The 21,251-nt window shown below is 41.4% G+C and overlaps 2 protein-coding genes across 2 annotated transcripts; one reads left to right on the plus strand and one right to left on the minus strand.

The window, feature by feature from the left end:
- The first annotated feature begins 6,307 nt into the window (after nt 1–6,307).
- Nucleotides 6,308–7,270, plus strand: LOC118930875 (olfactory receptor 10T2). Its single transcript, XM_036922900.2, has one exon. The coding sequence runs from the start codon at nt 6,308–6,310 to the stop codon at nt 7,268–7,270; it is 963 nt and encodes a 320-aa protein (XP_036778795.2).
- Nucleotides 7,271–16,787: 9,517 nt separating this feature from the next.
- CD1C (CD1c molecule) lies at nt 16,788–19,770 on the minus strand. The gene is given in 9 exon segments (XM_036922899.2): nt 16,788–16,886; nt 17,299–17,399; nt 17,742–17,789; nt 17,792–17,875; nt 17,878–18,018; nt 18,230–18,265; nt 18,268–18,486; nt 19,172–19,438; nt 19,710–19,770. Coding segments are annotated over 9 exon segments (1,056 nt in total).
- Nucleotides 19,771–21,251: the final 1,481 nt, after the last annotated feature.

The following is a 21,251-nucleotide window of genomic DNA, read 5'->3' on the forward strand; positions in this document are numbered from 1 at the left end:
ATGAACATGTACTTTTACTTTTTCTTATGACACAGTGAGTAGATTTTAGTTCCTGGCAACCCAAAGAGTGCTGACCAGAAAATAAAAGACAGTAAGTCATGTAGAGACATGTTGGGGCAAATAAGAGGCATTAAGGAAAGACTAAAGGCAATAGAAGGCCATTTAATCATTGAGTTGTTGTAAAGCTATTCAAGAAGGAGATAAAGAGTCTTTAAAATGAACCTCGAATTCTTTTTTTCTTGACTTATCTCATATTCTTTAGCAATCCAATCATTTGTATCAAACTCCTGGTGTTTTCATATGAGCATGTTTGCTTTCAAACTGTGTAATAAAAAGTCATCAGTAGAGGAAAATAAAATAAAATGGCACATATAATATGATCTCACTTTCTGAAAAATATCATATGTGTTTGTTGAAGGTCCACATTAGAAGTTTCATTTTGGAGGACTTACAGCTAGGATTGATTGCAAGAGTTTAGTGAAAATATACACGGAGGAAATCATGAGAGCCAGGTGGCATCTGCAGGAATCCACGCGCAGACCTCCTCGTAACGTCTCTTTTCCTTAAGGATCACACAGAATGTATCTTTCTCTCGACAATGAAATTACAGCAGCATCTCTGACACGTTCATGCCCAGGGAAACTCATTAGAAACTCAATGCCCAGGGATTTTATTGGGCATCAGTCACATTGCCATCCTCAGCCTGGTATGACCCAACAGGCCACATTCTTTGTACAGATAGATGAGGTACAGGGAGCCATCCTTATCAATTAGTGACAATTTGTGTAGGTGTTGGCCAGCCACCTTTCCAGACGCCATCCAAGGGCCAAACTTGCAAGAAGGGTTTTTAAGGACACCAGCAGTGCAGGCCTGCTGTGTTAACTCTTTTCTGCACAGTGAGCATATAGAAAAGTCAGGAAGCTGTGTGGCAAAATGTTAACAGAAGTGATATCCAGGTGGTAAGTGTATTGATGAATTCTGTTCTCTTCTACTCACTCACCCACCTGGATAAACCCACCTGGTTTTTCCCCTCTAGCCATTTCTTAAGGCTCCCAGGTGTCTGCTACTGAGGATACCCCGCCAGCCCCCCCCGCCCCCCCCACAAGGCAGCCCAGGTTCCTCCACTGTTTTATGTAGATTTCTAACTTGAGGCTTTTATAAATAGCATCTTTCATGTTTTTAAAATTCTTGTAATATTTAGAAATGCAATTGGTCTATAGTACTTTTCTTATCTAACAAAATCACTAAACGTTCTGATTATTTCAAATAAGATCTTTGTAAATTCCTTTGAATTTCTACACACGCAGTAACATCATCATATGCAAGTAGTAACAATTTGATTCTTCTTTCCCAGTGTTACTCCTTTTATTTCTTTTTATCTTTTATTGTACTCTCTGGAGCCTCAAGTGAAATACTTGTTTAAGACTACTTAAATAGAAGTTGTATTAATAGGTTATCGGTATTTATCTCAAGGGGAAAACCTCCAATATTTTACTATTAGATTTGATACTCGCTCTGGCCTCTTTGCAGATAAATATTATCAGATTAAGAGATAGCTTTCCATTTCTACTCTGATAAAAGTTTTTGTTATGAATGATCATATTGTCATCCTTCTTTAATCAGTTAAAGTGGAGAATCACATTAAAAGTTTCCTAATGTCAAAAAAAAGGTCCCTTGCATTTTGGGTTTAAAACCAATTTATTCAGAGGCAACTTCCAGTAATCTCTTTGCTTTCTCTCAGATGTTGACTTGAAAATTCTTACTATACTTTCAGTTCATCAACGTATCTATGAAGATCTTGAAAATATTTCCCCAGCAATTTTAGTTGTTTTCAGAAAGATGGCTTGCTCTGGTGACCAGACTAGCCATAACCAGTAGTCAGCCTTCCTCCTCGCTGTTTCCTTTGAATGTCCTAAGCACAAAACAGGAGCTTCTACTTAGCTTTCTCATTCCGAGTGTTCTTGTTTGTCAAGTCGTTGGCCTAATCTCAGCCCTGGTTTTGTTCAAGACGATCCTCACTGTGGGGTGCTCATCTTCTTGCCTATCCTGTTGTTAACGGCGCATGCCTCCTGCCGCACCTCATTATGCCTGTATTGCTTCCCCTACTAGCTCAGATTGATTCGTGGGATTTGTCTGTATCACTGTAAATCCTAATGCAGTGCTTTCTAAATCCCCACAGTCTATGAATAGTTGCTGAATAAAAGTCATTCCCTTAGAATAATTCCCTGGAGGAAATTAAGAAATCCAGTTGTTTGACTTTATATTCAGACTTTGCATATAGAAATAGGACAGGTATTACGTATGAAATACCCCAAAGGGCCAACCATACCTCCATTCACCAACCCCTGCCTTCACTTCTCATGCTTTGTCAGGTCAGCCTTCATGTAAATATCCAGGTTTGAGAACTTGGTTTCTCTTGGTGTCTCAATGCTTCGCAACCTTTTCTATCTGAAAATAACTAAACTCCCTCATGCTATAAGAATAATGTTTTTAGTGCTTTAGAGATATGGAAAGTTTTTTTGCAATGTGAATTATTCTCTTCTGATATTAAATAAAATGTCCTTATCCAAATTTAGTCATTTATTTTCTTTCTTCATTTAGCGACCCATTAAGTCTCAGAGGGCCCTACTCCTTAGAATCCCAGAGGCTATAAATACTCTCAAACCTAATTATAGAATTTTGAATGACATATGAATATAGACGGGGCTATTTTCAACCTCTTTTTTAAGACTTAAAAAGGTTTGGACATCTAAGCATCCAAGTAAAACTCTTTGTGAAATGTTTCCGGGCATTTTTTCCCCATCATTTAATCTTTCAGGACAAATGTCATTATTTTTACAAATGACTGTCTCCTACTGCCTCTTTCAACATTCAAAAGACCTGCAAGACTGTGAATCCCTAAACTTAAAGTCATATGTCAACCTCCTTGATGATTTGAATATAAGTGGGTGAGTGTATTTTCTTTGTCAGCTACTGTCTGAAGAAGGGAATGTTTTCCACCCAGGATTTCAAATTCGAATACACTTGCATAATAATTTTTACTAGAATTAAAGAGATTTGGCACCAAAGTAACACTTTATTGGCTTTATCTTAAAATGAAAGGCTTGCAGTCTGAGTGTGCAAACACACACAGTCAGAAACACATATATACATATCCCACACCTTATATGACAGGAGAATGCTGAGCAATCAAGTAGTAGACGTAACTGAAGACTAAAAGTATTCTTTTAGCATGAGGGAGCTTAGTTATTTTCATAAACATAAATTAATCAAGGTGAATTTCTCCTTTAAAAAAATGTGAGTTTGAGAGTAATAAAAAAAAACTTAAGAACGATGAGGATTGCAGTCAAAGAGCAGAGAACATGTTCTAGGGAAAAAATTATAATATATAGAAAACTCAGAAACAAAAAGGAGAATTAAAAGGTAATTTAATAAGTTTTTGTATAGTCTTCTAAGTGCCTTGTATTGTGGTTGGGGCTGCAGATCATGTAGAATACATTGCTATGGTCCCTGCCCCAAAGACGTCATCTCCGGAGGAATAGTTATACATATATATACAAATTGATTATAAAATGATACAAGAGTCACCATACAAACATGATTTCAAAGAGTATCTGTGTGGACTCTAGTAGCCAGGGAAGGTGTATTGGAGAATATGGGACATGAAGGGAATGGATACAGAAAATAATAGGCTGTGCAAGTCTATGAAACAGCATGAGGAAAGGTTTTAAAGCAATACTAGGACTGTGGCCAAGAATGGAAGGTATCTTAGAGATAACCAAATTCTCGTTTGGATCACTGAAAAAGAAACTAATGATTTAGGAGGATGTTGAAAGCACTTGGATTCACAAAATTAAAATTCAGCGACATCTTGAACTTCCCTACCTTTGAGTGCCTTCCCTATATCCTTATGCTTCCGTCTACCTTTTGTTCTTTTTTCCCATTTCCCTAATCTGAAGTTTAAAAGTAATGAATCTCATATTATAAAATTTGATAATTCAAGAAAACTATAAAGTTAAATTGGCCAAGAAAAGTCAGAAGCAGTAAAATGAGTTTTCTCTAATCTAGCAGCATGGACCCGTGCTTGCTGTGGTCCCTTGAAAAAAGTGGGGGACAGACACTTTTCTGACAAGTTAAAGAATGGGTGGCATAAGATACGGTAGATAGAAAGTGGATTGGAAGTTACAAGATTTAAAATCTGATACTGGCTCTACTGGAGCACACTATCTGGCTTTCTTTTTTAGATTCTATTCAATTTAAAAACTTTGAGCTCATGATGAACTAGAAACTATGCTATGGTGCTAGGGATTCAGCTATTAATAAAAAGCATTGTCCCCATATAAGAAGTTTACACTCTATAGAAGGAGCCGAGCCAAACAAGAAATTACTTCATTTTAACACATTAAGTGCAAAGAAAAGGGTGTTCCTAGGTTACTCTGTTCAGGAAATGGCAGGTCCCTTACCTGTGACTTGGAGATAAAGACATTGTGCTTTCTGCCATGTTGTGAGGGTCAAAATGAGGTAGCTAACATAAAAGCATCTAGTTTTCTGCAAAATATGATGCAACGGGAAAAGGTAACTGCAGCAGGTGTGTGGAGCTATCTAGGCAAAGGAACAATGATGGATGATATGTCATTAAATGTGTCATGTCAAGTAACTCCTTATATTTTACAGCCATAAATTTGGGAGATGTTGAGAAGTTGAAGGTACTGCACCGGGTTTCTCCTTAATTTCTTAATCTAATTCCAAACGTAAAAATGATTAGAGCTCTGAATGTTATTTGATTATGAAATGGGTGTTATTTGTATTTTGTTAACAGTTACAGTGCTATAGCTTCGACATGACAGCAATCTCTCTCTAAATGAAAACACAAATGATAAAATAGCACTGTATAAAATTACAGGAAGGAAATCTTTGAAGTTAGCTCCTGGGAAATTTTGTGCTTTCAAGAGGCACTTAATCCTGCTTCCTCTGATGTTTTAACTGAACTCTGCATGGGTAGAAAAATTTTCAAGGGTGTGATGTGGAGAGAACATCGGAGACACGGTCCATTTCCTAAGGCAAACCAGCATCCGCGAGGTCACTGTTTTGTTCTCTAAAAACAAAAGGGACACAAACATCCCCATTCGAAAAGGGATAATGGACATGAGTTTACTAATTACAGCATGCGAAATCTCTTTTCTTTCAAATTATCACTCCCATCCTGAATCCTCTAAGACGCCCTCTGCTGTAAATCAAATGATGAGTTGGATTCTCTCACTATTCTCAGCCAGGAATTGTTGTTGAACTTAAAAACTATAACTATTTGGTTTTATCATTGTTTCTGTGTGCTGATTGTACTTGGTCACGGATGTGTGCTTTTCTCTCTCTCTTTTTAAAGTAAATAGTATTTTTATTGAGAAAAGGTACTACATGCATATGATGAAAAATTCAAATTGGTAAAAAGGTGTACAGTGAAAACTGGGTCTCTCTCTCCCTGCCCAGACTCCCCAGTTTCATAGCCATCCAACCGCCCTTTCCAGAAACAGTCACTGTTACCAGTTTTCATGTTTTCTTTCAGAAATACTCTGTGCAAACCTAATACACGCTTTTCTCCCTTGGCCTCCTCCCAGCAGGTCATCCAGTGTGATCGCCAGTGACTGGAGGACATGTGTGCCCTGCTACCAACAATCGTCTGTGTGAACAGATGTTACAAATGTCATGCATAAGTTAGATATGTGGATATTCCAAACATAATTATTTTTATTTTGGAGAAATAATAGCATCGTTTTTGGAAGTAACAAATTATTCTTGTTTATGTTTAGACAGTAGCCCAAAAAGAGGTGAAAATATTCTGGGCTGCATAAAAGTGAAGTATATTTAGGATCATCAAATTAAAACATGCTTATTGTTATATACTTGGAAAAATATAAAACATATCAGAAGGCAAACCAAAATCACCTCTAACCTTATTATAACAACTTTATGTCTTGCTTTTTCTCTTACTATACTAGGAGAAATTTCTTAGTTCGTATCATCTTGGGAATTATCCAAGTGTTGCTTCTTTTAATCTCTGTATATTTCTATAACAGAGCTGATTATTCTCCTCTTACTGGAGATTATTAATTTCTTATAAAAAATCATCAAAGGGAATATCTATATCTAGATAGATTGAAAGAAAGAGAGAGAGAGAGAGAGAGACAGTGATCTATCAACATTCGGGGGTAAAAATACAATACTTTCAGGGATGACAATGGGAAAATGTTCACATCACAATGACAATTAACGTTTGGTCTCTCAGATTCATTCACAGGAAGACGCTGTCCAGATGCCAGGTTTCAACAGAACCACTGCAGTTGCCCACTTCACCCTGGTGGGCTTCTCTAGCCTGGGGGAGCTCCAGCTGCTGCTTTTTGCCATCTTCCTTCTTCTGTACCTGACAATCCTGGTGGCCAATGCAACCATCATGGCTGTGATCCGCTTCAGCCGGACCCTGCACACCCCCATGTACGGCTTCCTGTTCATCCTTTCCTTTTCCGAGTCCTGCTACACTTTGGTCATCATCCCTCAGCTGCTGGTCCACCTGCTGTCAGCCACCAAGAGCATCTCCTTCGCAGCCTGCGCCACCCAGCTCTTCTTCTTCCTTGCTTTTGCCTGCACCAACTGCTTTCTCATTGCTGTGATGGGCTACGACCGCTATGTGGCGATTTGCCACCCCCTGAGGTACACGCTCATCATGAACAAAAGGCTAGGGGTGGGCCTGGTTTCCCTGTCAGGAGTCACAGGTTTCTTTATCGCTTTGGTGGCCACCAACCTCATCTGTGACATGCCTTTCTGCGGCCCCCACAGGGTCAACCACTACTTCTGTGACATGGCACCTGTTATCAAGCTGGCCTGCACGGACACTCATGTAAAAGAACTGGCTCTGTTCAGCCTCAGCATCCTGGTAATCATGGTGCCTTTCCTGTTCATTCTCATATCTTACGGCTTCATCGTTAACACCATCCTGAAGATCCCCTCAGCTGAGGGCAAAAGGAAGGCCTTCGCCACCTGCACCTCGCACCTCACCGTGGTCTTCGTCCACTATGGCTGCGCCTCTGTCATCTACCTTCGGCCCAAGTCCAAGTCTGCCTCGGACAAGGACCAGCTGGTAGCCGTGACCTACACCGTGGTTACCCCCCTGCTTAATCCTCTTGTCTACAGTCTGAGGAACCAGGAGGTGAAGACGGCGCTGAGGAGAGTCCTGGGAGTGCCTGTGGCCGCCAAGACAGCCAACAAACGCAACTCCTAAATTAACTAAGAAAGTAGCAGAAGCCAAGGTGTGAAATTTACTCCATCCTTTTTATCAGTCCAGTCGTGACTTGGACACTATCCAAGGACTGAGATTAGTGGTTGCCTTTTTTTCTTTCCTTGTACTCCAGAAAAGGGCAAGTCAGTCGACATGCTACATTGTCCAATGCCTGGTTAGAAAACAAAAACAAACAAAACATAAATAAACAAAGAAAACCTCACACATGGCAAAGAGAGAAAATAATAATAACTTAAGGCAAAACACAATATTCAAAATGAAAAGTGACTGAGGATTGCTTTCTTGGTTGGATAGAGAGAATAGGACACAGGCCTTCACCTAGTAGCAAACCCATTCTGGACCAGGTTCATGAAAAGTGGAAAAATAAAGGTTTATGGAGGTAGGGGAATGGGTAGGTAGAAAGATGAACAAAAAACAAACCGTGATAATCAAGGTAATCAGACCTATTAAAAAGATATAAACAGGGATTATGAGAACTAAAAAACAAGTACTCATGCCTTTCAAATTAAAAAAAAAAAGTTTGAAGTTGGAATAAGTAACAAAAGAGGGAAAGAAAATTTGAACTGGTCCTTAAAATGGGAAACAGGATTTCAATACTAACAACTGGTTTTCTGGTGACAAAAACATTGGTCAATATTACCAGAACTGTAGATTTTCTCAAAACTGAATGCTTGTTTTTTTATTATCTTAATTATAAATTAAACACATTCCACTTTTTGTTGTAATAGGGCTTTGTTTTCATAGTGATATGTTTAAGTTTTCAGTGGACATAATGTTATTTTAATAATGCACTTAAAACATTGGAAAATGACATCTTTACATTAGCTGCTAATGTGGAACATAACGTTCTAAAGAGGCAGAAATTGCCTTCATCTTTCTGTGGACCAACCCTACAATGGTCATACTGTAAAATGTACATAATCTAACATTTTATTGTTATAATTTGAGCTACAAATACTAAACAGAATTGATTTTAAATCCCAACTCTACTGTATTGAAGCCATGTTAATTTGAGACACTTAAAACTATTAAAACTCATATGCCTTGAAGTTTTTTCATCTGGACAACTGAGATTTTGTTTTGTTTTGTTTGAGGGAATATGTGCCTTACCTAGTTAGCACAATGCTCGTCTCCTGCCTGGGAGTCAGATCCTGTTAATTAGACTCTTTTTCAGCCCAGTGATCCAACTCATACTAGAATAAAAACCTCCTGATGTATTAAGATTATGTTGCATCACATAAAAGAAAAACTCTGTTATCATTAAATGTATGACTTTGAAAATTACATTATACACAAGGAAAACCTTTTTATATAACAGATTAACCGGCACATGGTATTCCCTCTGCAGAACACTGATACCTATGACACAAGGTACACTTCGGGTTTAACAGATTATTACTTACTAGTGTGCCTCCGTATTTCAGCCCTTACAAGTTAAATAGTAAATGTTTGTCCTCAAAACCATCTATGACAGTTGTATTTATTATTCTAATTATTTTATTCGTGAATGCTAAGTTTGCACTATGTAGCCTGGAGAAATATGACTGCAAAAAAGGTTATTTCTTCCTAATACAGCTAGGTGAGTGCTTCAGAAAGACGGAATATGAGAAAGAAAATCACAGAAGAAAAAAATCATAAAAATCTAGGGGTGTTATTTACTTAGATTGTTTTGCAAGTGTCTCTAAGTTCCTGCTCATCTTCAAATTCATCAGAATTTTTCTAATGAGTTATAGATTGGTTTATGTTAGATGTGCTCTAAGGCACTCCAATCACATACTCCAATACTCAAAGTAAAATCCTTTCCCTAAATGAAAATATTTATAAATATTTTAGCATTCAAGTTCAATTACATGAGAGCCATTCTTTTGACTTTCTACTTTCTCAGGCTTGTTGAATTAATCAACCAACTGCCTGACCCTATTGAGTCAGGTGAGGGGGGTCTCAATTATATGTTTTCAAGTATGCAAAAATATTTTCTTCTAAGGATGATAGAGAAAATAAGCAAAAAAAAAAGTGAATTGTGCTAAAATGGTGCCTGTATCGTTGATTGATTTTCCTTAAATGCTGTGTAAGGCCATGTAATTCTCTGAAGTGCTATCTGACTCAAGAGGCATTTACAGTTTTGCACATGCAGCTGCAACTCTTGTTTTCCCAAGTTCTAGTTCAAATCCTCCACACACCTTGTTAGCAAGAAATTGCCTATTTCCTTCTTGAGGCCATCTAGGTTGAATTTCACAGAAATCCTGGGGTTCACGCATTTAAAGGAGAGTCAAACGGTTTGGTTTGCATACAAAAGCGGAGAAGTCTGGTTCACTCTGCGCTGATGGCCACTTCTGCCGCTCACAATTATCATTGGCAAGGCCGTTCCTACGGAACCGTCAGCAATGCTGGTTCACTCGCTGGCAGGTTCAATCCCCAAGACCCGGAATATATATATATATGCTTGAAAATGAAGAATCCCAGAAGTGTTCTATAAAATGTTACATTTAACCAGAGTGCTGATTTTAAGGAGAACAATTTAAATTTTTTGCTTCCAGTTAAGTGGTCTGCAAAAGTGCCCATTGCATACCTCAAAAAGAAGTCATGGTTTTCTTTTGCTTTGAATTGATGTGAATATCAGATTTCTATTGTGGGGAAAGGAAAGCCTTTCTTTACAGGAGAGGCTATAGGACTGTCCATTTGTTGTTCATGTCCATGTTTTGTTTCTGAAAACATTTTAATACAAATGTTAAAGAATTAATATTTTAATGAAAGCATACACCAACATTCTGTCTTTTTTCCCCCAGCTTTACTGAGGAACAATTGACAAAATTGTGAGATATTTAAAATGTACAATGTGGTGATTTCATATATGTATACATTGTGAAAGGATTCTTCCTGTTTAGTTAATTAAAATAAATATCACCTCACATATTTATTTTTTATTTTTGATTTTTTGGCGATGACATTTAAGTTCTACTCTTAAAATTTCAATTATATGAAACACTGCTATCAACTATACCCACATGTTATTAACACTTGTCTCCACATCTTCACAAGCATTTGTTATCTCTTGTCTTGTCTTTTTCATAACAGACACCCTAATAGGTCTGAGGCGGTATCTCATTGTGGTTTTGTTTTGCATTTCCCTGATGATTAGTGACGCTGAGCACCTTTTCATGTACTGTTGACCATTTGTATATCTTCTGTGGGAAAATGTCTGTTCAGATCCTTTGCCCACTTTTTAATGGCTTATTTGCTTTTTCTGCTATGGAGTTATATGTATCCCTTGGATATATATGGGATATTAATCCCTTATCAGATATCTGGTTTTATTTGAGTCCTTGCTCTTTTCTTCTTGGTGAGTCTAACTAAAGTTTTGTCTATTTTGTTTACCTGTTCAAAAACTAGTTATTAGTCATTAGTTTCTTTACTTTTGTCTTTTTAGTCTATTTCATTTAGTTTTGCTCTCATATTTGTTATTTCTTTCCTTCTGCTAACCTTGGCTGTTTTGTTCTTTTTTTCTAGTTTGCTGAGCTGCAAAAATAGGTTGTTCATTTTGATAAGGAAAATACTGAACACAGCCGTCAAGGTCAGCAAACCGCTTTTCCCTCTGGTTGGCAAAGCCCTCCCAGCTCCCCCTCCCCTCCTCCAGGCTCCCCTTTTGCCCTGCACATGCCAAAATGCCACATAGCAAAATAATATAAATTGCTCCCCTTGCTTGTGCTCAGGGCTCAGACCTTGGGAGATGACTCCCCTCTGAGCCCGCCAGTGTAGAATAAAACCTCAGCTCTCCAAGGCCTCCGAGTGCTGCTTGGTTCCTGCGTCAGCGATCCAGTCCAGGTTTTTACGTAACATTTGAACTGAAAATAGTGGCCTTCAGTGTTTATCCATATCCTTACGGCTTTCTATAATTCAAACATGTCCAGACTCCCCTCGGTATCTGAACCCTGAAGGTGGACCCCGTTTCACCCAAGCCCACGCTCCTGGCACGTGTGCACACTTGACTATGGTGCCTCATTGAAGGCGTCTGGAGGCTCCATCACCACACCCCCTTCTCTTCTCCACCCATGCTACCCAGCCCATGATATCGTGCTTTTTTGTTGTTGTATCAGGGAGATTTTCAGCTAAAATGGGAATTAAAGGATGTATGCCCGTGTAAAGTCGGTATGAAGTGCTTTTAATAAAGCCTTCTTTCTGTTGCACAATTTAACCTTGGCTTCTATGAGCCCCTAAACATCGACCTTTTGCTGAGCATCTGAGGAATTGTGGTCATCTGTTTCCTCTGGGGCCTGGGGGGTTGGGAATGCCCACTAATCTTCTAATTTCTCTTTAAATTTGGCAGGATCTTCTGGAAGTGGAGGGAAAATGGCTTTATAATTTAAAAGATCTGCTGCTGTCCAGGAGACATGAAATTCTTTTTTTTCCCCCTTCTGATGAGAAATGTCTCCCTAAGGTTTGCATTTTACAGAATGGCTCTTAGGCACGAGTTAAGATGGGGGAAGAAACTTTACATCACAAAGGAATGGAGAAAGCATCTGTGTTTTCTCCAAGATGGAGTTTTGGGGGCATATTTGCTTGTTAGGAGAGGCCTAAGGTACAGTGGCTCTCAAAAAATTTTTTCCTTTTTTTAATTTTCTTAAGTGCTGGACAACTGTACTTTCAGTGTCCTGAATTTTTACAGTATCTTCAAATGTCTGAAGGCAAATAAAAACGGGTCTGAGAGGACTTTGGTTTTTGTCCTACACCTCATTTCTGCTTTCCCATCTTATTAAGGGGGTCCCTAAGGCTGGCCCTTACACTAATAAGATAATTGAGAGCTCTCTGCAAACGTTTTTCCCTCAAATACAGCCAATCTAAAGGATCCACTCTCCGGCCAGTGATGAGTAGGCTCTTACTAATCTCCAGAGACTCAAACCAGCAAGCCTTTTTAAGGAAAGACCCAGAGGCAACTTCTAGGCTAGGATCCTGGAAGCAAGAGGCATCTCCGGAGAAGGTATAGACAATGTAGGCTTTATGATCCTAAGTTCACTCCCAAAATAGTATAAGAAAGCAAAGCCCTTCATTGCACAGGCAGTAAGGATGGTGTAGTGGCAATGGTGGCTCAGGTGCCCATGAGAACGTGAGAAGCCTCCTGTCCAGACCACTGATCTGTGGCACCGGGCAGGCGCTACTGGAATGGGACTTTTCCAGCACTAAGAAGTAATGAAGTGTTGAGACGACAGAAGTTCCTTACGGGCTGGGATCCCTTATGACAAACCCCCTGAGAGCTGCCACAATCAGGCGAGAGCTGCGAGGGGCGCTGTTTTTAAACAGCTGTTCCGAAACACAGGGAGGGACATGTTTTGCCCCCTTTTTGAACAGAATAGGGTGACGCGTTAAACCAAAGTTCACACACTTTTTCTTTTTTAGATTCCCTACATTGGGGTGCGGAGCCTCTTCAGCTGTCCCCCACATGTACACCCTGGTACACGCGTTTTTCTCACCAGCCATAAAGCTAAGTTCTCAAGACATGTAAGAAAGAAGGAAAACCTCATCCATTTGGGGGTTTTTGAATGTGTTCTGTGTGTGTGTGTGTGTGTGTGTGTGTGTGTGTGTGTGTGTGTGTACGCACACACGTTTATGTCTGCACTAACAGCTTTAGCTAAGCCTTGGGTATCCTGAAGCCAAACTAAAACCTGGAAGGGACAGGACTCGCTGAGGGCTCAGGGCTGTGTGGGGTCTTATGGTGTGCCTCGTTGCACGGAAGTCTTCTTAAGGTTGGCAGGTGACCAAGGGTCAACCCAAACAGCAACTTACCCTATCAGGGTAGGCCTTGGGTTAGTGGAAAGCTCTCTAACAGCTTCTAAGTGCTCTACTCATGTCTACCAATATTTTGGATTAAGTTTCCAAGATGTCCCTTAGCGACAGCCCATTTACCTCACGTGTACATTCACCCACAAGAAAGTTTGTCTAGACAGATGCTGCTCTGGTGAGAGCCGTGAACTCCCAGTCTAAGGCCGACTGGAGCAGCAGCTGATAGGGCCTAGGTCTGCCTTCTTTCCCTCTGGTGATTTTTACGACAAACAACACAAAGACACAGACAAAGAGAAACAAAGACCATCTCTGGGAAGAAATGCATCACCAGGACAAAAGCACTCAACCAAATTTACAAAGAGTCTCTAGGCCCAAGGAATTAGTGTGACAAATATTTTCTTCTGCTAATCCAAATTGAGAGAAGAAAAAAAAAAAAGAAGAAGGACCTCTCACTACTCCTCTCCACCAGATTCTGCAGAGATTCCTGGAAGCTGACAGGGTCAGAAATCTTACGTTCTGCCTGCTGGCTATCAGATGGCCCTGGATCCCAAGGCTGCAACATTTTCAAAGCAAATATCCAGTGGAAGTTAATCTGCCTAAGACAACTGTTGGGGAGGAGGAATTTTCCTCTACCCTTCCAGGTTCTTCTAGCTGGTCTAAGCATCAAACTGACGTAAGACAGGTTAACAGGAGAAAAACGCAAAGCCTACTCAGGTGCCCACTGGAGGCCCACTTATGAAACTGAGACCTGAAGAAATGACACAGGCCAGCAGTTTTTGTACATTTGAGACAAAAAATCTGTGAGGAATGGATAGGACAAAGGAAACATGTTTGGAACTTCAATTAGTACAGAACTCTAACTAGCCTCTGGACTGGAGTAGTAAGTTATTAAGTAACAAAGGTTGTTTATAAAGTCTGGGCTCTGACTCACCCTGTGATGGTAAGATGTTTATTGACCTCCTAGCACAGGTGTTAAAGAAATGCATCCGTGGTCTCACTGGGAGAAGGAATTCAGAAAGGTTGCAAAAAAAGCAGTTGAGCACTAAGTGTATTTAGAGAATAAGGTTTGGACAAAGACAAGGGCACATGCCCAGAAAGTGGGGCTCGGGCAGACCCAGAGTGGGTCATGCCAAGAGAACAACAGGGAGTCTCTTTATATGAATGGAATGAATATTCATAAAGTAGGGTTAGGTTTTAAAGAGAGCAGGTGGAGTATTTTTGGGGTTCAGGCTCGCTCCACACTCACTTGGGACAGAGGGGTTTTTGACTACATTTGGCCCCCATCAGAACTGTCAAGGGGTGGTTTGTTACTATGCTAATGATGGGGGAGTGGTTTTTGCTATGTTGATGAATTTGGGGGTGAGGTTTGAGTCTGTCTCTCCTAGATGTTGGAACCAGCTGGTTTGGGCTAGTGTGCTATCTATACTCCTACCCCTCGTCCCTGGCGGTACAGCTTGTATACAATGTGTAAAATGTAAGCAGGCATCCTGCTGAAGTTCCCGTCCCTCTTCCTGCTTATGTCTAACCATTGACCTAATCTAACACAGGGAGGGCACCTTTCACCTGGGAGAATTATTTCCTGCTTCCAGGGGGGCAGAGGAGGTTCAGAGTGTTCTTGCTCTGGCTGTTGCTTAAGTAACTTTTAACCCAAAATAATCATCATGCCAAAGTGCCACATGTTGGGGTGGCCTGCCCTTGGCACCTATAATACATACAATGGTATATTATTCAGCCTTTGAAAAGGAAGGAAATCCTGCAATTTGCAGCAGCACAGATGAACGTAGAAGACATGATGTGAAGTGACATAAGCCAGTCAGAACAGAACAAATAATGCATGAATCCACTTAGGTGAAGTCACTAAAATAGTCAGACCCATAGAAGCAGAGAATAGAATAGTGGTTGCCAGGTGCTAGAGAAGGGGAAAATGGGGAATTATTTTTAATGGGTATAAAGCTTCTGTTATGCAAGATGGGTAAGTCCTAGAGGTCTGCTTTACATAGAGCATATAGCTAACTGTGTGGTACTGTGCACTTTAAAATACACTAAAAGGATAGATCTCATGTTTAGTGTTCTTACCAAACACACACACACACATACACACAAAGGAACACAGGGAAATTTTTGGAGGTGCTGGCTGTGCTTAGTACTTTGGTGGTGGTGGTGATATCATGGATATACTCATATGTCCCAACTCATAAGTATATATGCATTAATTGTGTGTGATTTTTTTGTCTATCAATTTTACCTCAATAAAGCTAAAAAGAAATGATGACATGTTTGTCCATGAAGCAATGTGAATAAATTTCAAAAGTTTGAAACCATACAAAATATTCTTTTCTGAAAAGTGGAATCAAGCTAAAAATCCAGGATTTAAAGAGAACCAGAAACTCTTCCATGTCTGAAAAGCCAGAAGAACAAATTCTAAATAACTAATGTGTCAAAATGGTCATTAGAAAACATATTGAACCGATAAAGCCAATGCAGTGTTTCAAACTCTCTGATATGCTGCTAAAGCAGTGCCTAAAGGAGATTTTTAGCCTTAAAATCACATATAAGAAAACAAATCAAAGGACCCTCAAAGAGTGGATGAATAAAAGAGAAAAAATATGTGGTATATTCATACATGAAATTGTTCTGCACCATGAAGAGGAATAGACTACGGAGACATTGATAAGCAACATGATGAATTATAGCCATATGCTCGGTGGAAAGAAAACAAACACCCAATTCAAAAAGTATATACAGTCTATTCCATTTTAACAAAATTATAGACAAGACAAATCTAAGCCTAACTAGCATAAAGCATACCAGTAGTTGTAGGGGTGCCCGGCTGGAGGTAGATTTAACTACAAATGGGTAGGAAGAGCCTTGGGGTAATGCAAGTGGTCTCTATACTGATTGGGGTCATGATTAGCTGGATGCACACATTTGTCAAAATTAATGGAACTGTACACTTAAAAAAGTTGCATTTTATTGTATGGAAATTATACATCCATAAAGCTGATTCAAATTTTGTAAAAAGAACAAAAACCTATAACCAGTAAGAAGGAATGGACAGTCAGGAGAATTAAAGAATGAAACTCTAGGAAGGCGAGTATAATCTCAATTGTTTTCTCCCCCACCAATGTGCAAACTGTGTGTCTCTCTCATGTTCGGTGCTTAACAAATACCACTTGAATTAGCGAATGAAGATTACAGGAACCCAAGTCTAGGCAAGGGTACCTCAGACAGCACCACCACCCTCGGGGGATTTGTCTTCCATATACATCCCTTGCCTGGATCCCACCCTAATCCTGAGGACCAGAATTCTTGCTCCTTTTTGTTAGCCAGTTAGTGACTCATCTGCCCCCACGACCCTTCACCCATAGCCTGCACCCTTTCTCTCTTTGTTTGGAATAAGTCGGAAAGAGTTGACTCACGGTATTTCAGAAGACGCAAAGCTGTATTCTTCTTTAAGAATTCAGAGAGAAATGAGGGAGCTAATAAAGGAATGTGGAATTTCTTGGCCACGTGAAAAAACATTTGAACAGGACGGGAAACATCAGTGGTTCAAATAGGACGATGATGTCAAGAATGAACACACTGAGAAGAGACCGTCAACATGTTAGGTCACCCAGCTTGCCCGCTGGTTTGATTTTCACTGAGCACCCATTCCACGCAGGGAAGGCACCTTGGCCATGATCATTGTCCAAAGGAGCTTAAATATTGGAAGGGGAAGAAAAGCCTAAGTAACTGCAGGGCAGAGTAAGAAGTAGTGCGAACGTGCGGCTGGGTCCAGCTGAAGCGCTGTCTGGGTGTAAACGAGGGGGAGACTGCTTCCCTCCTAAGGAACAGGAAGACCTCTGGAGGATACGGCATCAGAAATGGGCTGTGAAGGTTAAGTACTACTGGAACTGAACAAATGGAGAGGGTGCAAGGGAGGCTTTCCATACAGTTACAGAAATTAAATGAGTGTGTATTAACAAACGGTTATAAAGCAGAAACAGAAGAAGAAGTTTAATGAAGAGTAGAAACTCTGTGGGCCTGGGCTCCTGGGCCGTCGACGTGACAACGGGAGGTGTGGTGGGGACTCTCCCGGGATGCCTTGATAGAAGCGGTGAAAGAAGAGGAATGGGGAGAAACTCTAGGTAAGTTGGAGGGAGTGATTGCAGATACGGGGAAGTGGTCCAGAGGCAAGAGGCAAGAGAGGTAAAAATGGAAGATGAATAAGAAATTGGGAAGAGAGGAGGAAATACAAAGAACTCAGCAGCACTTCCTAAGCCTAATGCAAGGACTTCTAGAAGCAGTGGGGGCATTATCACTGCCAGTGGGACCGATTTCATGGAAAAGTGATGACCTGTGGATATTGAAGAGACACGTAGATGTCGTTTTCCAACCCACTGCCAGTTCTGCCCCCTCCTCTGAGGTCCCGACCTTCACGTGTGCATTGGGCGTGCGTCCCATCAGTCATCCCGCTTAGGCACTCTGTTCTCATGCCTGCTCGGGGAAGGGTTCCTCATCTCCCGCCAGACCTCTTACGTCTGAGCGTCCCTCATGGTCCAGTCCTACAGTCCTGAAAGCACCTGCATTCATTCCCTCCGGACATCTCCCTCACTTAATTCTGGCATCACGAAACTCTCCTCTGCCCTACCCTTAAAGGCTCAAGATTCACCTTCTCACACCTACAGATCCATCTTACCCCAGTGGAGAACAATGTCCTGGTCTCCTAGACTGCCGTGCCTTACCCACAAGACAGGCCAGCCTCCTCCTCAGCCTCCATGTCCAGGACCACCCTAAGATGCCACGTCCCATCAGCACTGGGCAGGACTTCTTCTCCCTGGTGCCCGGCTGCTCCTGCTCACCCCGCATCCACATCACCCACATGGGCTTTGGGTTAAAACCAGAGACACGGCACACCAGCAACAGGTGGCTAGACCCAACGATGGGAACATTGGGCAGCCAGGCCTCTGGTCTCACTGCAGAGGACACGAAGGCTCTCAGATGAGGACTCTAACACACAGCTTAAGGGTAAGTTACCCACATTAGTATGCATGCAGTATTTTCTTCTAGGGGCTTTTGCCCAGCAACCATTCTCCCTCCTGAACTCTTCTGTGTCCTAACTTTGAAGGGGATGGTGAGAAAGGGCAAACTATATAGAAAAAGGGTAGAGGAAGGGGCTGAACTAACCTTGCCTCTGGAGATCCATTTTCCCAGCATCAAGGCAAATCGAGGACAGGTGTTCCTGATAAGCCTATGCACTGTTCCCTTGATGCCTTCACACTGATTGGTTAGATCACAAACACTCTGGGCCCTACTGTCACCCTCTGGAGATGAGTTTTGCAAACTCAGGAAATCTGATCCTTGATTAGCTACCTGGAAGTAGGTTTTTGTGGTGGCCCTAGAAAGCAGTTCACAACCAGCTGTCATCAGTAATTCAAAGGGACCTGGGACAAAGGAGGAAGGAGAAAGAGAGATTCATGAAAAAATGCAGGGAACTATCCAAGAACCAAGGGCTTTAAAAAAAAAAGTGGCACAAGAAGATTTTATATGGGCATGCGAGTGAGCCAAAGAAGTATTTGATCAGGAAGCAAGAGAAGAATTGGTGGGGTGGGAAACAGGGTATAAGGAATACATGCCAAAAAATAAGACTTTGGTTTGAAGACCTTGGGTGGAGGGAAGGATAGGTGAGGCGCATGATGTAGGTTGGAGCTGGGAGAGGGGCCCAGGTGAGGAAGATGGAAGCACGGATTTCCAGGGGGCATGAAATGGGTCAGACTGGGTTGCTGGACTGCAGACAGAGACTTTCAAGGAAATCGAACGGAGGAAGAAACAGTATTTTAAGGGAGTTAAGCAAAGTAGAACAGTTGTGTGTCCCTGGGTTTTAGGCCATAGAAGGGAGGTGACTGGGGAAAGACTGAAGAAAAAAATAAAGCCCAAGAGAAAAAAGGGGTCTCAAAGAAGCAAAAGTCTAGGAAATCTTGAGGAGTCAAACACCTGGAATAACCCCCAAGAACTTAACACATGAAGAATTTTATGGTGAGATGAAAAATGGCCCAGAAAGGTGTGAGAATGTTCCCCAGAAATAGAAGACCTTTGAAGGATTCCCTCCACTGGGTGGGTTGAACTTACATTCTCATTGCAATTGACTGGTGTAGTCTTGAATCTCCCGAGTTAATCCAATGATGTAGACACAGAACAGCTGCCCCACATCTGTCAACTCCCCATTGCTGAGGTTGCTCTTGGACCAGGTGTGCAGGAAAATTATTGTACCTGATCCACTCTCCCAGCCGTGAGTCTGCAACCCATCCAGCCAACCTGGACTCTGATGGTGTGCCCAGGATTGGTTGGCAAAGGATGAGATCTGGATGACATGGAACAAGATGTGTTCCTGGGCTGCTATGGAGGTCAGGCAGTTTAAAGGAAAAAGGAAACAAGCAGGAAGGAGAGATGATGGAATGCTAACCAGTTACCAGAGATACGGAGACACTATGACCAGCTTAATGATGGCATTTTCCTGACACAAAGCGTTTCAAAAACAGTAAACTGGACCTGGAGACAGGAATGCTCAGGGTGTAAGCCTTTGGGTACGCTGAGAATCAGATGTGTCTTGGAAAAGTCCTCCACACCCTACCCAGAGCCTCCCAGGGCAGCTGATGAATGTTCGTACCGTCTGCGTTGTCACCACCCAAGAGGAGAACAGTTAACAACACAAGCTGCAGAAACAGCATGTCGGTTACAGGTGGTCCTTTCTTTCTCTGGGTTCTCAGCAAACCTGCCTCTCAGCGTCCCTATTCTGACTTCCTTCCCACCGACCGGTGACTGCAGCACAGAAAATCTGCTGCTTTCCCAAAGCCCCAGCTTCCCACTCAGCCCCTCAGTTCCCCTCCTTCTCTGACCTACGATTGCTCTCTCTCCTGTCTGGGTGCCAGCCTCCCTCCTCATTGATGACCTTCATGCTGTCTACTCCCTCCTCAGCCACCACGGACAAAGTGGTGTGTGACGCTGAAAGGTCACTTCACCTCTCTGGGACCTGCCTCTCATCTCTAAAATAAGAAACAGAACTGCATGATTTCCCTGGGTTCTGCTTGTTTGAACACATCACAGTTCTTCCAATCTATCCACCCAGTTTCGCCTCCGGCTCCAGCATGCCCCCTCCCCCGCCGTGATGGATACTCCCTTCTTCTGTTCCCCTTTCTAATACCCTGATACTATTCTCTTTCCCACTTCACCCCTTATTCCTCTACCATTCTCATTTCTTGATTCTCAGTGGTTCATTTATGAATTGGAGAAGTTGCTTTCTTGGGTCACTCATGATTTCCCCATGCACCTATATGAACTCTAGCCAGCTCTCCATTATCCTTAGAGATGAAATTACAACATCCCAGAATGCATAGGACCATGAAAAAATATTTTTTAAAAGCCCTCCTACTGAATTTAATTCATACATTCACTCACCAAAATCACTCAACACCTGCTTGGTACCAAGTACTTTAGTAGGTATGTGAACATACAGATATTGGCAATGGATTCACTCCTATCCAGGAGCTTGGAACTACAGAAGAAGAATATTGAACCAAGAATCAAACTGCATTGTGATAATTGCCATTTCAGTGTCTAGAATCCCAGACACCAGTCTGTCCAGCGCAGTATGCTCTGTGGAGACACACCGATTCCCTTACCGCCGGGGGTTCATAACTTCAAGTCTTGGAAGAGCAGCATGCTTTTAACCTGAAAGTTAAGCTTCTGTGCAGTGTATGACTGTGTGGGATTATGGGAGTCAGAAAACACACCTTTTCAAGGGGATACATACAAGGGGAGACATTAAAAATCCATGTTGGAATTAAGTTTGGTGATCCGATAAAAAAAAAGGGTAGCATTGCTTTGGAATCTAAGTCATCCGTTTGAGAAGTAGTTAGAGACTGTCAGTGGTTCTGACTGGCTAAGGTGTGTGAAAACACGAATACAAAATCTTTTTAAGACCCAAGCCATATGTTCATTATTATAGTATCCCTTTAATAACTTGAAGTAATTCACTAAATGCAGGAACCAGTCACTTAAAATATCATTTGTAACGTTACGTCTCTTCCAGATTTGTCAACATTGAGACTGGAAATTATACTCTCTCAATAAGCTCTTCCTATTAGGGCTACAGACATTTGGCAATTTCTATTGGCTACGAACTTCTCTGAGAACTATACATGGTGTAAAC

This window comes from Manis pentadactyla, chromosome 19 (genome assembly GCF_030020395.1).
Source record: "Manis pentadactyla isolate mManPen7 chromosome 19, mManPen7.hap1, whole genome shotgun sequence".
Classification (NCBI taxonomy): domain Eukaryota; kingdom Metazoa; phylum Chordata; class Mammalia; order Pholidota; family Manidae; genus Manis; species Manis pentadactyla.

Coding starts and splice junctions, on each gene's coding strand:
- LOC118930875 (XM_036922900.2), top strand. CDS start 6,308: ATGCCAGGTTTCAACAGAACCACTGCAGTTGCCCACTTCACCCTGGTG.